At 33.9% G+C, this 15,169-nt stretch overlaps 1 protein-coding gene across 5 annotated transcripts; it reads right to left on the reverse strand.

The window, feature by feature from the left end:
• Window positions 1–371: 371 nt before the first annotated feature.
• On the reverse strand, window positions 372–9,604 carry LOC133872402 (uncharacterized). Of its 5 annotated transcripts, XM_062309910.1 has the most exons (6): window positions 9,500–9,569; window positions 9,199–9,282; window positions 8,757–8,919; window positions 5,798–6,809; window positions 5,281–5,540; window positions 3,971–4,352 (listed from the first exon to the last, which is right to left on the reverse strand). In XM_062309910.1, exons 4-6 carry the CDS (start codon window positions 6,305–6,307, stop codon window positions 4,322–4,324), a joined length of 801 nt encoding a protein of 266 aa, XP_062165894.1. In that variant the 5' UTR covers window positions 6,308–6,809; window positions 8,757–8,919; window positions 9,199–9,282; window positions 9,500–9,569; the 3' UTR covers window positions 3,971–4,321. The 5 variants fall into 5 exon arrangements, 3 of the variants coding, with proteins under 3 accessions (XP_062165894.1, XP_062165892.1, XP_062165895.1); XR_009901014.1 differs by adding an exon at window positions 372–628 and having other exon boundaries at window positions 4,265–4,352; window positions 8,757–9,604; XR_009901015.1 differs by adding an exon at window positions 372–628 and having other exon boundaries at window positions 4,265–4,375; window positions 8,757–9,604.
• Window positions 9,605–15,169: the final 5,565 nt, after the last annotated feature.

Genomic DNA, 15,169 nt, shown 5'->3' on the forward strand with positions numbered 1-15,169 from the left:
CTCACTGATCATGTCAAAACATTGTCAATCTAAAATGTTGCGTATTAAGTTTAGATCGTGTCAAGACATAGATATAAGACTATATAGGTCAATTTTAATCCGTCCAGTTTTAATTAAATAGGTCAAGCTGCTCAACCTTAATCTAATAATTTCGGGTTGAGTTTATATCGACTTCGTGAATCATGTAAAAAATTGATAATCCTGGCCTAGATTTTCTCATGTTTACCGTTAGACTTAGACCAGAAAATTAGAGGTCAACTAGCAAGCAAAGAGAAACTCTGGAATTAAAAATTGCAATTCTGAGTCAAATCTTGTTTTCCGAAAACAAATAAACCAAATTCACAAACTTCTTTTCTCATTTTCCGAAAATTTTTCATTTCATTTGACTGCATTTACTTAACTTCCGGCCACCACCCTCTACACCCCGTATACAATGACAATTACAGTTTCGCAAGCTATTTACAAAGCTTCGGGCTGTCAAATTTGCACACAAATGAATTTGAAACTATAACCCGAAACCAAATTAAGCAGCGGAATAAACACAGGGTTAGTTGCAGAATAAATACAGAGAGTTAAAAAACTCACCCTATATCTCTCACTCTATGTAAAACTGAAAACTGGAAGGGGCCTGTACATGAAGGCACCAAATTGATTAGAAGAATTGGTGTCCCACGAGATATGTCATCTTCAATGCCTAAAGGATCTGCTACATGCAATGCTCCACGTATACCAGAGCTACTGATAGCAACAGCTTAGAAAGATTTATAAATAAATAAATAAGAAAGCCCTTAATTTTTGATATCTAACGAAAAAACATAATAAAATTCATCAATCCGAATTTAAATAATGTTAGATATATAATTTTGGAGAGATCTATCAGGGAAGGAGGCATGCAAGGTATTTAGAGAAACGGCTATAGAGGGCAGGGGGATTATATTCGAAACAAACACAAAAAACCGAACAAGGCTTCTCTATCTCCAATTGCATGTGTACATCCTCATTTCAAAGAAAGACATATATCATCAAAATCCCCAATTCCACCCAGGCAAAAAAAAAAAAACAGAAGAAGAAGAAAGAATATAAAGTAAAAGTGAAGCAAAACCTTGTCGCCGTCGTCCCAATCACCAACCCAAACAATATATTTCAGCCCATTCTCTCTACAAGTGTACCCTAGCCTGCAGAATCCAAGTCTTTTTAAGTGCTCCTTAACAGAAGCAGATGTTTAGTGTAAAAGGAAAATATGGCTGCTGCAGCGCCGGCCGAGTTAGATGCTTGCAGAAGATGGAGGAGAAGAGATGGGTTCGAGGCGATGAGCAGAGAGGAAGGATCGTTTTGAGGATTTTAGAATCCTTTCACGCCGATCGTTGACGTGGCTTCTATTGAGCAGCTAATTTAAATTGATGGTCTGGATTGTAACCATTGCTACCGCGACAATTTTTAAAAATTTGTCCAAGATTGGAATCCGCATTTTAAACCCTTGGGTATTTCGAGAGGGCGAGCAATGTCTCGTGAGGATTTAACAGAAATGCTACCCACAAACATTAATGTTACAAATATATTATCAAGAAGATTAAGGAATCAAATCAACAATATTTTTCATTCATTAATAAGCTTAAATTGGCAAACTTCATTTTCAAGATGTCTAAAAGAATTCAAAATTCAATCACTCATAGCTGGCTAGCAGAGACTTCACAAGATCAACCGGTGTAAAGTGAATAATCACATAATCATGGGGTTTCACCTCAATCCTCATATGTAGATATCATTATCTCAAAATTCAGTGGAATCTCCATCAAATGAATAACCAAGCAATATCACAACAAACATGATGACTTCCTTCTCTCTTTTTTTTTTTTCTTATTTTATTTTATTTTATTTTTGAAACATAGGTTGTGCAATGCTTAACTCTCTTAAGCTTTCTAATTATCTATGTATCTAGTGTTAGGCCAGTGAATTCCAACTCAAATAGCTTTAGGATACTAGGTATAAAGTACCCTTAAGAATTACCAACTCGAGCAAAAAATGTTACAAAGCTAAACTAGCCAAGTCATTAACCAATCTAAACTATTCACCTTTTGATGTGAACATTCATTACTTGTTGGCAAGAGGCCCGGTTACTTACCAAACAACTTAGAAAAGGTTATTATTCATGATTGTTTATCATACCATTATTCATTTCCAATAACTAATTCCGAAGTCGTTATCTAATAAAGCATCAGACCGAACTCAAGATTTTCTTTCTACCAAAAACATTATGTAAGGAGCTAAATTCAATGATGCAACGGTTCTGGGTCACCAAGAGCATGAATCTAAGATCCACTGGCTGAGCAAGGAGAGATTAGGGCTTTCAAAGGCACAAGGAGGCATGGGTTTTAGGGATATGGTTTGTTTCAGTAAAGCTCTTTTAGCCAAGCAGTGTTGGAGACTCCTACAAAATTTAGACAGTTTACTTGAACAAATTATATAGGCTAAATACTATTCCAACTGCACAATCTTAGAGGCGGAGCTATGTAAACGTCTCTCTTTTGCTTGACAGAGTATCTTAGGTGTGGAAAGTTTATTAAAACAGGGGCTCATATGACGAACCGATGATGGATACAGTGCAAAAATTTGGGCAGGTAAGTGGCTCAGAACGCTTACAACCTTTTCAGTTCAATCTCCAAGAAAAATCTTAGAGGCCAATGCTAAGGTGCGTGAACTTATTGATATGGATACATAAGGGTGGAATTTTGCACTGATAAAAGAGATTGTTAACACAGACGAGGCGGCTACTATAAGTAAACTACCTCTAAGCATCTTGATGCAGCCTGATATGTTGATCTGGAGAGGAACCACCACTGGTGAATTCATTGTGCTTAGTGCTTACCATTTGAAAAGAGAAGTGTACAATCTCCCCTAGGGAAGAAGGGTCAACGAGCATGGGTGTAGTGGAATATAGCGGTTGATTTGGAGCTCAAATCTACCTAATGCAGTGAAGATATTTCTTTGAAGAGCATGTCACAAGATATTGCCAACCAAAGAGAATTTGCTGAAACAAAGTATAGTTAAGAATCATTTTTGTCCTTTTGTTTAAATAGTTGGTGAAAGTCTGTCTCATATACTTTGGAGTTGTCCATAAGTGATAGATGCTTGAAGAGCCTATGAGAATACTTTTCAAAAAAGCCTCTGCAGTGGATTTGAATTTTTGCAACTTGTGGAGGATAAGGTTACTAGGTGTAACTCTGACGAATTTGAATTTTTTGTTGTTTGTTTGAAAAAAATCTTGGTTTAGATGTAATACAATGGTCCAAGGGAGGGGGAGTTTCTTGAACCTAACCGTGTGGTAAGGAAGGCAAGGGATGACTTGCATGACTTTAAACGAATGAATGCGAAAGAAAGTGAATGGCCAATAGAGCATGATGAAACGCAACCTCTCAAATGAAACTCCACAATTGGAATGTTGCGATTGACACTAGTATTGGTCGATTGGGAATGGGTTTCATAGTGAGAGATCACAAGGGCTTTCACCTTGCAACTAAAAGCCGAACTAAATTGGCAAATCTAGAACCAGCAGGCATTGGCGATTTTTTATGCAACCAAATTCAACAGAGATCTCAATCCAAGAAATATTTTTTTTAAAAGGAGATGTGCTTGAAGTTGTAAATGCTATCAAATCTCAATGTCAAAAAATCAAGCAAATATGGTCATATTATTGATGACTAACGTAAAGTGCTTAATTGTGCAATCTTAATAAATTGACCATGTTAGTAGAATAGTAAACAAGTCATAAATCAAGTATAGAAGGAAAAAATCCTTAATTGTATCCATGCTTTAGTTTTGTTACAGCAAATTGCTCTATCTCGGAGTTTAATGAAATTTGAACTATTATAAATGAAAAATATATATTGCATACTTCTAATTGAATAATCTTATTCCCAGAAAATAAAAACATTAACAAACACAACATTTAAAAAAATCTTTATATTGCATTTTACGAAAACCAAAAACAAAAATATCCCAAAACACATTAACAAATACTATTCTAAGGCTCCCAGAGTTGAAAATTTCACATTAAATAGTACAAAACCATTATAAATATAGAATTGTTACTTCAGAAAAAAAATAAAAAAATAAAAAAATAAAAAAATTCTAACAATTGAAGCTGCCCTATGTTCAATTGTCTTCGTGATATATGATTGTCGGGAAGGTGTACAAATGGTGTCTATCTCCTCACATTTTGGGGCATGCTTGAGAATATACTCTAGCCGCTACAATGAATTATTACCTTTAAGAAGCCAGTCAATATACTCTTCAAATGATGAATACATATCAATTCTTGGAATCAACAATATTTAGCTTTAACTCCGAACGACCTGGTAGACAATGATGTTCCTACCTAAAATTAGAAGATCAAAATAAAATAAAGATTTCATAAAACAACTAGAATGTTTCCAATGTCTATTTTTTATACAACACCATCATTTCATTTGAGAAAAGAGCAAACTCTTGGCTAGGGGACAATCTAAAAACATAGTATATATAAAAAGAAAAAATGAGTTGAAACCCCACCCTCAATATGAATATGCCCAACATCTATCTTATAGACTATGAGAACAAAAAACATAAATCACTACTAATAGCATGTTTGGCACACTAAAATGATGATTCTTTTATAATAAGAATAAGTATCACTAGGAATACAAAAAGTTGGAATAGAACGACCATCTCTATTTTTTTTTTGTTTGGTGACAACACAGAAATGAACCAATTTTTTAATTGGATTTTAATTATATTTTTTCCAAAACTCAAAAAATACCCTAGTTCTAAAAAAATTGTCAAACGGTGGGGTAGTACTAGCACCGCTGATTGGCTATCCCCAAAGGGATCGCCGGCCGACCTTTGAAAAAAAATATATATATATATTGAAGGAAAAAAGATAACATAAAAAGGATTTTTTTGGAAAAAATTTTGTTGAGGCTATTCTATTTCAACCGAAATAGCTATTCTCCTTTTTTGTTTTTTTTGGGATTACTATTCCTCAAATTGAAGAATGATCATTCCTATAGAACGATTATTCGTAAGAATAATGGAACACCCAAAATACAAATCTGGTTATTCCCAAGAATGACAATTCCGTTTTTGGACCTATTCTCATCTCCCTTCATTTAGTTCTTCAGGAAAAAGAAAAACGAATCTTATTCACAGCCACAAGGCCCACAACCATCAAGTTTAGCCAAGATGAAACTATATTTAAGTGCATGCATCCATGTGCTAGTGTACATGAGAGAGAAATTAAGGCACCTTTTCTCTGGAACAAACTTCACAATTGGTTTCATTAATTCCTGTAGTTGCCGCATCCTTTCTTCACGGGAACAAGCCTTGTATATTAGCCAAGACTTCCCATTTGTCATGGACCAAGCTTCTACGTTAACACCTCCCATGAGAAGTAAGGAGATTGCTCGAACTGCATTGTCATCCTTACCATCTGATGGGATAAGGCTTATACGCAAAGTATGTACATGCATCAAAGTAATCGGCACCATGCCAACCTTATATAATTCCTGCAACATTACGAATGTCAATTATTAGAATGACATGGACGAGCTAAGAATTTAAAAACATACATTGTTTGGGTTAGGCGTAGTCATAAACATAAACGCAAAATTAATTGTAACACAACTGCCGGCTCAATGAAATGTAGGGATAAAAAAACAAAATCATATTTCCTTAAAGATTTCACAGCAAAACAAGTTCTCAATATTGGAATTGATCCCCATACTCGGTGAAGATAAGAGTTAAAAATGATGCGGTAGTTTACCTTAAGACACCGAAACTGTATCTCTAGATCATTGATCCCTTCTAGAAATTTGAAATACTCCAAGCTTGGAGGCCTCCATGAGCTAGAAAGTTGTTCAAGATTTAATGTACAAGAACGTAAACACTTTAAGTTACCCAAAAAACAGTTATCTGGAGCAAATCCATCCCATGTAAAACATTTGAGATTTGGAGTAGCAATTTTCAATGATCTACCACCGGGAGGAAAAAATGTCCAGTATATTTTCAACTCCTCTAGTAGCTCCCCAAACACATTAAGATGTAAGAGGTAATTATGTCTATAACTCCTAAATTCTAAATATTTTAGAGATGAGGACCGAATGGTAATGTTATTCGTCCCAGAAACGCCGTCAAGACATAACTTATTAAGAGAGTTGCAAGGAGACAAAACACGTTCCAAAAAAAGGTCATCAAGAACTCGAACATGTGCTAGTGATAACGATTGAAGCTTTCTTGAACCCACTTGAAAACGGCAATTGGAGAACCGCTCCATGCAAATTTAATGTTAGAAACCTCAACGATTCACAATGCACAACACAAAGTGGCATGCGAAAAGCTCCTATACAAAGCTCAAGATAAAGCACTTCAACATTACACCTTACTGCATCATGCAACCATGTGAGAAAACGATATTCTTCAGCATGCCAATCAAGAAAAGCCCAATGAACGCAAAACTGCACCATCTTCATTCCATGGCGTCGAAGCATCAACCTATCAACAAAATTCTTGAAGTAAATTAGTTTAACATCCTTAGCTTCATAGTGCATGCCATTAAGGGTCAAGGAAGGAATAGATATGCATAATTCTTGCCACCACTTTGACACTATGCTCAATCGTGCAATGTCTTCCATCGAAAGAAATGAAAGCATGTGATGAGCAATATGGACCGGAAGATTGCTGATTTTGTCGCTATTCTCAACAACACTTCCTTTGGATTGACACAGGGAAGAACATGCCTCTAGTTTAGGCAGCTTTTTCATGATAATAAAATTTTCCTGTTTCACCAAGAGAAATAAGAGTATACGTAACTACTTGTAAGGATTAAGAAAATGTAAAACAAAAGCAGCTATCTCTTTTGTAATTTATTGTTATTATATCATCAACAATTCAATACCATTTTTTTTAATACTTAGTCACAAACACATCCAGTGAGTTTCAGACTCACAACTTAACCTTCCATCTTGTTCTTATTGGCCAAAAAGGTGATATTTGATCTAGAGCTCATTGATATCAACATTACTACTATCATTACCGTGAAAATTAATGCATTTATCCACAAACAACAGGAGGTTATTAGATATGCTGCCAACAAAAATTCTAGAGTAATCAAAAAGTAAAAAATCAAGATAAAGCTTTAGAAATTGATCATGCTCATGTAGATAAAGCAATAAAATACATCATCTAGAGAATAGTTGGCTAGTTGAAAAATGACATATCTATCTAAGGGTGGTACGGTTACGACTATTACTAGTGCTAGTGTTACACATAGTAGGCACCTAGAATTTCACTCCAAGTGAGAGTTCTCTTTTTCCTTTATCGAAGCTCAGGAAACTTTGTGTAACTAACTGCCATGTAACAAATTAAAAAAACTAAAACAACAACAAAATCATAAAATTACCTTAGGGGTCTAGGGTGTTACAAATATCATTAGGGAAGCAACTACGTCTTATTCAAAATACTCTTATTTTTTATTTGATTTCTTAAGTACGATTTTCATTAAAACTTTTGCTCTCAAGTTTAGTCTAAAACGTATACTATCACGGTTTTTTAACTGGGAGGTAAAACCCATCTATATCAAGTGGCAGTTTGCTCCATTCATGTAATTGGTGAATAAATGGATGAGGAAATGGAGCAAAAGTTGAGCAAGCTAGCAATAGAGCAAAAGACCTCGAATATGAACCAACTCAATGAAAGCACACATAAATCAATGACATGCGGGCCTACAATTGAATTTAGTGAGTTCATTCAACGTCATCATTGTATTAGAGATAGGAAAACTTATTTTCCACTACAATTGGACCTTGTCGAGCACTTATGACAACTATATGGTAGGGCGTAGAAACTTGTGATGAAGAAATGTCATGATCATTGTTGTTGGAAGGTTTATATATTTCAATTATTATTGTTATTTTTGTAGCTACATCTCTTTAATGTAAACTTTATTTTTAATTAGTGAAACACCACAATCATAAAAGTTCTTTAATTCTAGCCAACACAACAATTACCTAATAAAGCGCTTTTTTTCGTTGCTTGAGGTGCTAAAAACATTGATACCATTACTAAACAAACATATATAAGAAATCCAAAAGTAAGCAATTATGAAAAAGAGCAAGCAAAATTACTTATCTCATTTTGGCTTAGGTAACTAGGTTACAATGAAACCAACAACTATTCCATTAAAGCACATTCCGTTAGAGCACAATGAAACATATAGATAGCTATAGTGAACCAACCACAAATTCAAAGGCATCACAAAACTCTACAAGGCAAATATTCATACAAGGCACACAACGGCTAGCACACTCTCAACAAGGAAATCAACCAACGGCTAATCTCCCACACAAGGCAACCTACGGCTAGTACCATAAAATCAGCAATTACATTCAATCTTGTATTATTTCCTTTTTGTACATTGTCAAACACTTGTATAAATTAAACGAAACGATCAGGCAATTTCAATTCATCTTACTTCATATTCTATAAGCTATTCCATTGGAGTAAATTTGCCACATAATCCCTTCACTTTCATGCAAAGCCTCCAAAACAAACTTTCTAAAAATATAAAAGAAGAAAAAGAATTCAGAGAGAGATCTCAATGTCAACAACCCCACTTTGACAAATACCACTCATGTGAAAACTCAAGAGAATTCTACAGCAAATAATCCATCTTAAGAATGTAGAATACTCCTTAAAGTCAAGTATTAGTAGTTGATAAAATATACCTCTTTTCAAAGGTTGTCAAATTTGTTGGATTGCGGGCTTTTATAAACCTTGTAGTCTATTGATTTTGAATCTCCACGAGTGTCTTGCAAATTCCAGATCGAGGTTGCATGTGTAGCAAAATACTAGTATACATCAATATCCTTTTGACAACAACAAATGTTCCTGGCGTGTGCATCAAAGTGATGGCCAAAATACAAGAATTTGATCAATGAATATATGGAATCTTTTTTTTTCTTCAAAACGGTATTGAATATACATCTTCAAAAAACCTACAACCAATTCAACAATATAACATTCCTTCCAATTTTCCTGAATTTTACTATCTTTACTCTTTTTTTTTTAAATGCAAAATTACTCAATTAATGCTCCAAGCGAATACAACTATATTCATCTCAAACTAACATACTTAAGAAATTGTCCACAAATATCCCATTAACTTACTTATGGCTGCCCATTTACCAAATCCAATAATTTCAATACCATAGTCTAAGGCCTTCGCCACTTGAGCCAACCCCCATTCCCTTCCTGCATTTACCCAGCAAAGAAACAGCATCGCATAATTTATTTAAACCGAACACTCATAACCCAACTGTAATTCACTAAACAAACAATACTACTCATCAAAATCACTAACTACCCTGAACCCAGAAATGAAAAGACATAACCAATACAGAATGTGGATGACGGAGGGAACGACGAGAATATCAGATCTGAAAGAAAAGAGAGAGGGGTGCGAGCCTACGAGGTGGCGACGGTGACCAGTGCGCCAATAGAAACGCTAGACAACGGTCTTGGGCTTCGGTCTTTACACCGAGGGAAGAGTGGAAGACCAAGGTGAAAGTGAGAGAGGGAGATAAAGCGAGAGGGAGCGTTAGAAAAGAGATTTTGTAAGACTCAAATTGATTTTTTTGGAAATTTTGGCAGAACGATTTCGGGATTTGATTTTCAATGTTTTTTTTTTTTTTTTTTTTTTCCTCCCTACCTTAAATCCTTAATTTTAAGCGGATGAGGGCGGGGTTAATAAATTTTGAGGTCTTAAGGCGATTATTTTAAGGGTTAAATGTATATTTCCCCCATGTGCTTTACGGTTTTTATTTTTTGTCTCATCAGTTTTACTTTTTATCAAATTTGGTACATGTGGTATATGAAAAAACGAAAATGGTACTTCCGTCTAATTTCTCGTCCAAAACTAACGTTCAGCCACGTCATCCTATAAGTGTCAGCGTGCATGCATGACACTTGTTTCTGTGATACATTTCAGCGTTGACGTGGCTATCATTTTTTTTATTTATTATTTTATTGATTTCTTTTATATATATATATATATATATATATATATATATATATATATATATATATATATATATATATATATATATCAGCCACCCCTTTGGGCCACCAACCACCCCCATTTTGGCCAAGGGGGTGGCTGGTCACCCCATGTGGCCCAAAGGGGGGGATCGGCCACCCCCAACAACTTTTTTTTTTTTTGTTTTAAATCTTTAAAATAATATATATATATACATATATAACAAAATATATTGATTTTATTTTATTTTATTTTTTGACATATCCACACAAGAGAGGGAGGAGATTCAAATTAATAACCTCAATTTCATGAGGCGTGGTCCCTAGCCGATTGAGCTACCCTTTGGAGACAAAAATATATTAATTATGTACAAAGTACCATGTGTGATATATTTATAAAACCAATGTACCATTTCTGGTAATTATTTAGACCATAGGGGGCACATCATGAAATCTATAAAATCACAGGGATACATATTGGAAAAAAAAACTGTGTTTAAGTAACAAACATTTGGTCATTTTTTTGGTTATATCAATTGGTTACGCAGATTATTTTGTGTTTCCAATTGTTACACAAGACTGATAGCATTTTTTTTTTTAAAAAAAAAAAAAAAAAAAAAAAAAAAATTATGAATGGTTCAATTCTTGTCAACATATTATTTTGATACACGACAAACATATAGGTTACTTTTGGTTCAAAACAGGCATACCAAATATTGTTTGTGTACAAAGTATCATTTGTGATATAATTACAAAAACAAAGTATTATTTCTGGTACTTATTAAAACCACATGGGACACAACGTGAAATTTATAAAACTTCAAGGGTATCTATTGGAAAAAAAAAATTGTGGTTCTTAATTTTAAGCCTTTTAAAAAAATAAAAAATAAAAAATCATTATAGGGGCGGCTCAGCCACCCCCATTTGGCTTGGGAGTGGCTTGGCCACCCCCATTAAGCCTGAGGATGGCCAAACCACCCCCGTGGCCCTTGGGGGTGGCAGAGGCCAAAACTTAATTTGTGTTTTTTCTCACTTTGGCTCATGGGGATCGCCGAGCCACCCCCAAAGTGAGAAAAACCTTGGCCAATGGGGGTGGCTGGACCCCATATTTTTTTTTATATATTTTTTTATTAATTTTTTTTATTATTATTATTATAAAAGAACCCATTAAAATAATAATTAAAAAAAAATGATAGCCACGTTAGCGCTGAAGTGTATCATGGGAACATATTTCACGTATGCACGCTGACACTTGTAGGATAACGTGGCTGGACGTTAGTTTTGGACGGAAAATTAGACGAAGGTACCATTTTTGTCTTTTCATATACCACAAGTACCAAATTTGGTAAAAAGTAAAACTGATGGGACAAAAAATAAAGGTCGTAAAGCACATGGGTGTATGGGCTACTTAACCCTTATTTTAAACGAGATCTTCTTTTAATATTTAAATATTAAATAAAAATAAATTTTTAATTTTTTTTATTATACTTTTAGATTAAAATTATTGTTTTCACTTTTGAAATTCAATGTTATATTACTAGTAGCAAGCCTTTATAAATTTTACAGATATAAAAACACTTAATATTATATTTTTTTGCTAAACATTTTACTATTCAACAAAAAATCTACTTAACTCTTAAGTTTTTGTGTTTTTTTACACAATACATGAGTTTTGTTTGACAAAAATGATAAAGTAATATAAGAGGTAAAAAAACAAAAATAAAATTAATAACATGACAAGTTTTTATTGGCAAGCACATCAAAACATATGGATGTGAATGACCGGTAAAAACAATGAAAAAAGTGTGGTCATGACAGGTGGTCTTATCTTGTCTTCACAATAAAGAAAAGATGGTTGATCCATTAGTTTCAAACTCAGCGCCATAGATCTAGGAAAAAAAAAAAACTTGCTGAGAAGAATAAAAAGAAAAAATAAAAAGAGAGTACTCAAGAGTCATAGATCGAGAAAGTAGCAAATAAAAATCCTACCACCCATCATGGTCGTTAGCATCTTAGTGTTTATGTCTTTACCTTGGGTTAATGAGTGCGAAAGTTTATTAGAATAAGAGACGGAGTCTCAGACGAGTTCAGCGGTCTTGGCCCTCTTACCACCTGGCTGCTGAAAAAAATTTTATAGCTTTTCAATAAGTGATTTTGGTAATTTGCTGGAATTAAGATAATGATATTTTTTATTTTTTACTTTTAAATTTGTGTTCCTAGATAGATTGACGGTTGATTTTTCTATGTGGAGTTCTAAAGTCTCTCAAAGGGTAAAATAATGTGCTGTTTTTTTTTTTTTTTTTTCTTGTGCAAAAGTGTTGTGTTCTTGGGCCCCTAAGGATCGATTTTTATGTGGGAATTAGAGTAAATGAGAGATAATGCACGTTTTTGTCTTGGTAATTATTGTTTTCTTAGGCCTTGACGATTGATTTTTCAATGAGAGTTAGTATTCCAAAATAGAGATAATGCATTATTTTTTTTTTCTTTTTTCTTTAAATAGTTGTTGACTTGTTTTTTTCAAATTTTGTCTTGGTTTCACGGGGCCTTCTTCCATATTTTACGGGATCTCATGGGGCCTTCTTCCATCTTTTATGGGGCATTCTTCAACTGGGGGCCTTCGGCGACTGCCTAAGTCGCCTAATGGAACTATGGAAGAGCTGGCCCTGAGCTGGACAGGATTAGAATTGTGTTCGGAAGTTTAACAAAATACTTTGGGTTAAAGGCATATTTGGTACTTGTAGGTTAAAATTTTTATTTTTTGGTATCTCAATTTCATTTCGCTTCATAGATGGTACCTGGATTTTGAGAAAAGACTGACTTGGTACTTCAGTTTATTTTTTCGCTCAAATTTTAACGGACTGCCACGTGTTAACCAATGAGGACTGACACGTGGCACAATATATATATAAAAAAAAACCCTTTAAAAATTAAAATTAATAAAACTTTTTAAAAAATAATAATAAAACTTAAAAAAAAAAAATGGTGGCTGAGCCACCCTTATGGTCAAGGAGAAAAAAAAAAAAAAAAAAAAAAGTTTTGATGGTTTTGACCCTTAGGGGTGGTTCGGCCATCTCCAATAGACGAACCACCCCCAAGGGCCAAAATAAATAAATAAAATTGAGGTTTTCGGCCTCCGCCCACCACCAAGGACCAAAACTTTTGTTTGTATTTTTTGTTTTCCTCTCTTTTTGGTCATTGGGGGTGGCCCATGGGGGTGGTTCAGCCACCATTTTTTTTTTTTTTTTTTTTTTTTTTAAGTTTTATTAAATTTAATTTTTTAATTAATTTTTAAAGATTTTATTTTTTATTTATATTGTGCAACGTGTCAACCCTCATTGGTTGACATGTGGCAGTCCATTAAAATTTGGATAAAAAATAAACGGAGGTACTAAGTCAATCTTTCTCAAAACTCAGGTACCATCTGTGAAATGAAATGAAATTGAGGTACCAAAAAGTAAAGTTTTTAACTACAGGTACTAAATATGTATTTAACCCAAATGCTTTTAAGCCTTGATTTTTTGGTTATTCATAGATAGGGAAGAAGAGAGATGGAAGAGTGGCAGAAAAGTTTTTTTTTTTTTTTTTGGATGAGTAAACAGTAGCAAAAGACAAAGGGTGTGTCTGGTAAATGGTTGTATTATAAAATCTTTGTTTGAATAGTAATAAGAAGTGATTGATGTGATATAAGGTATATAAAAAAAAAAGTTTAGAATTATTTTATAGAAGAGTGAAAAAAATTTTGTTTTTTAGTGGATTTTTTTTTATTTGAATAGTAATAAAAAATGATTAATGTGATATAAAAAGTAAAAAAAAAAAAAAAAAAAAAGTTAGAATGTTTTAAATTTGACTTTTTCTGTGAGAAGTAAACAAAAAAAAAAAAAAAAATAGAGAGGGAGAGGAGTCATTTGCCAAACACACTCGGAATTGAAAGTGAAGTGTCTCGGCTAGAAACTCATTTGCCAACACTCGAGATTAATATGATCAGTCTAGCACAGCTGTGTCAAAGGAGTAGCTTGATGCAATTAGCTGAATTCCATTGGGTTTCGTATGCAATTGGTTTTACTCTTTTTATTTTTTAGAGAGAGAAAAAAAAAAAAAAAAGCCATTAAATTTTGACAAATGGCATAGTTTATGGAGATATGATACATTGCTACACTAAGACACAACGCTTGACCACCTTTTGCCCATGTGACAACTTTTACTTTTTTTTTTTTTTTAGATACTCAAAAGTTAGTTAGGGGACCACCTTACCACATAGATAAGATAGTCAAGAATTGTGCCTTGAGGTGGTAAAATATCGTATCTCTAATTTATGTGAATGACGTGTAGCAATGCTTTCCGGGTGGGCCAAGCTGGACTTCTAGTTGGAAGAACCTGACCCAAGGCTAGCCCAAACTTTGCATGGGTCTAAACAAGAAAAGGCTCTGTCCATCTAGAATTTGGTTTGCAAGTTACAAGATACATCCAAATGGGACAGGGTACAAGGTTGCTGTACATGAGTAGTTGAACAAATCAGCAACTGGTATCTCAAAGCAAAATGCACAACACAAGCCATTGTAGCCATTTTATCATCCTCTTTAGATAATTATGTAGACCCACATATATGTTCCAACAAGGGAGGGTTCAGTATATTTGAACACTCTCTCTATAATGTGATTTTGAAGGGGAAAGAACATTCACAATATGCTAACCAAAATGTAAAAATGGGATGACAAAACTTTGCATTAGGCTCACCAAAGTGGTGAAATTTTTTGTGAGCGTGAACAGTGCTCACTGAATTGGTTAGCACCATTCACTCACCCAATATAGAAAAACTATTAAAATATATGAGTGACACGATTGTTTAGTACTGTAATGAAACTTTAATTACCATAATTTGGAAACCTATATTAATTTGTAAATGTGACAATTTGTGTTTGTGTGCTAAGTTGAAATCGTGTTGGAACATGAATATAAGTATATATCAACTCTAATCCAACTCATTTTATTAAACCGGACAAATCCATAGATTATAACCTGATAATTTTGTGTTACATTCGTACTAAGCTCACGGATTGTGTCAAAATATTGTCAACCCTTAATGTGGCGTTTCAGGTTTAAATCG

The sequence above is a fragment of the Alnus glutinosa genome, chromosome 7 (genome assembly GCF_958979055.1).
Source record: "Alnus glutinosa chromosome 7, dhAlnGlut1.1, whole genome shotgun sequence".
Classification (NCBI taxonomy): domain Eukaryota; kingdom Viridiplantae; phylum Streptophyta; class Magnoliopsida; order Fagales; family Betulaceae; genus Alnus; species Alnus glutinosa.

Excerpts from the sequence above, each read along its gene's own strand:
- LOC133872402 (XM_062309908.1), bottom strand. The coding sequence starts at position 6,307 with ATGGAGCGGTTCTCCAATTGCCGTTTTCAAGTGGGTTCAAGAAAGCTT. Across the intron at positions 5,541-5,797 it reads TACAGTTTCGGTGTCTTAAG|GAATTATATAAGGTTGGCAT; the intron begins GTAAACTACCGC and ends GTAATGTTGCAG. Across the intron at positions 4,353-5,280 it reads AAGTTTGTTCCAGAGAAAAG|GTCGTTCGGAGTTAAAGCTA; the intron begins GTGCCTTAATTT and ends ATTGTCTACCAG.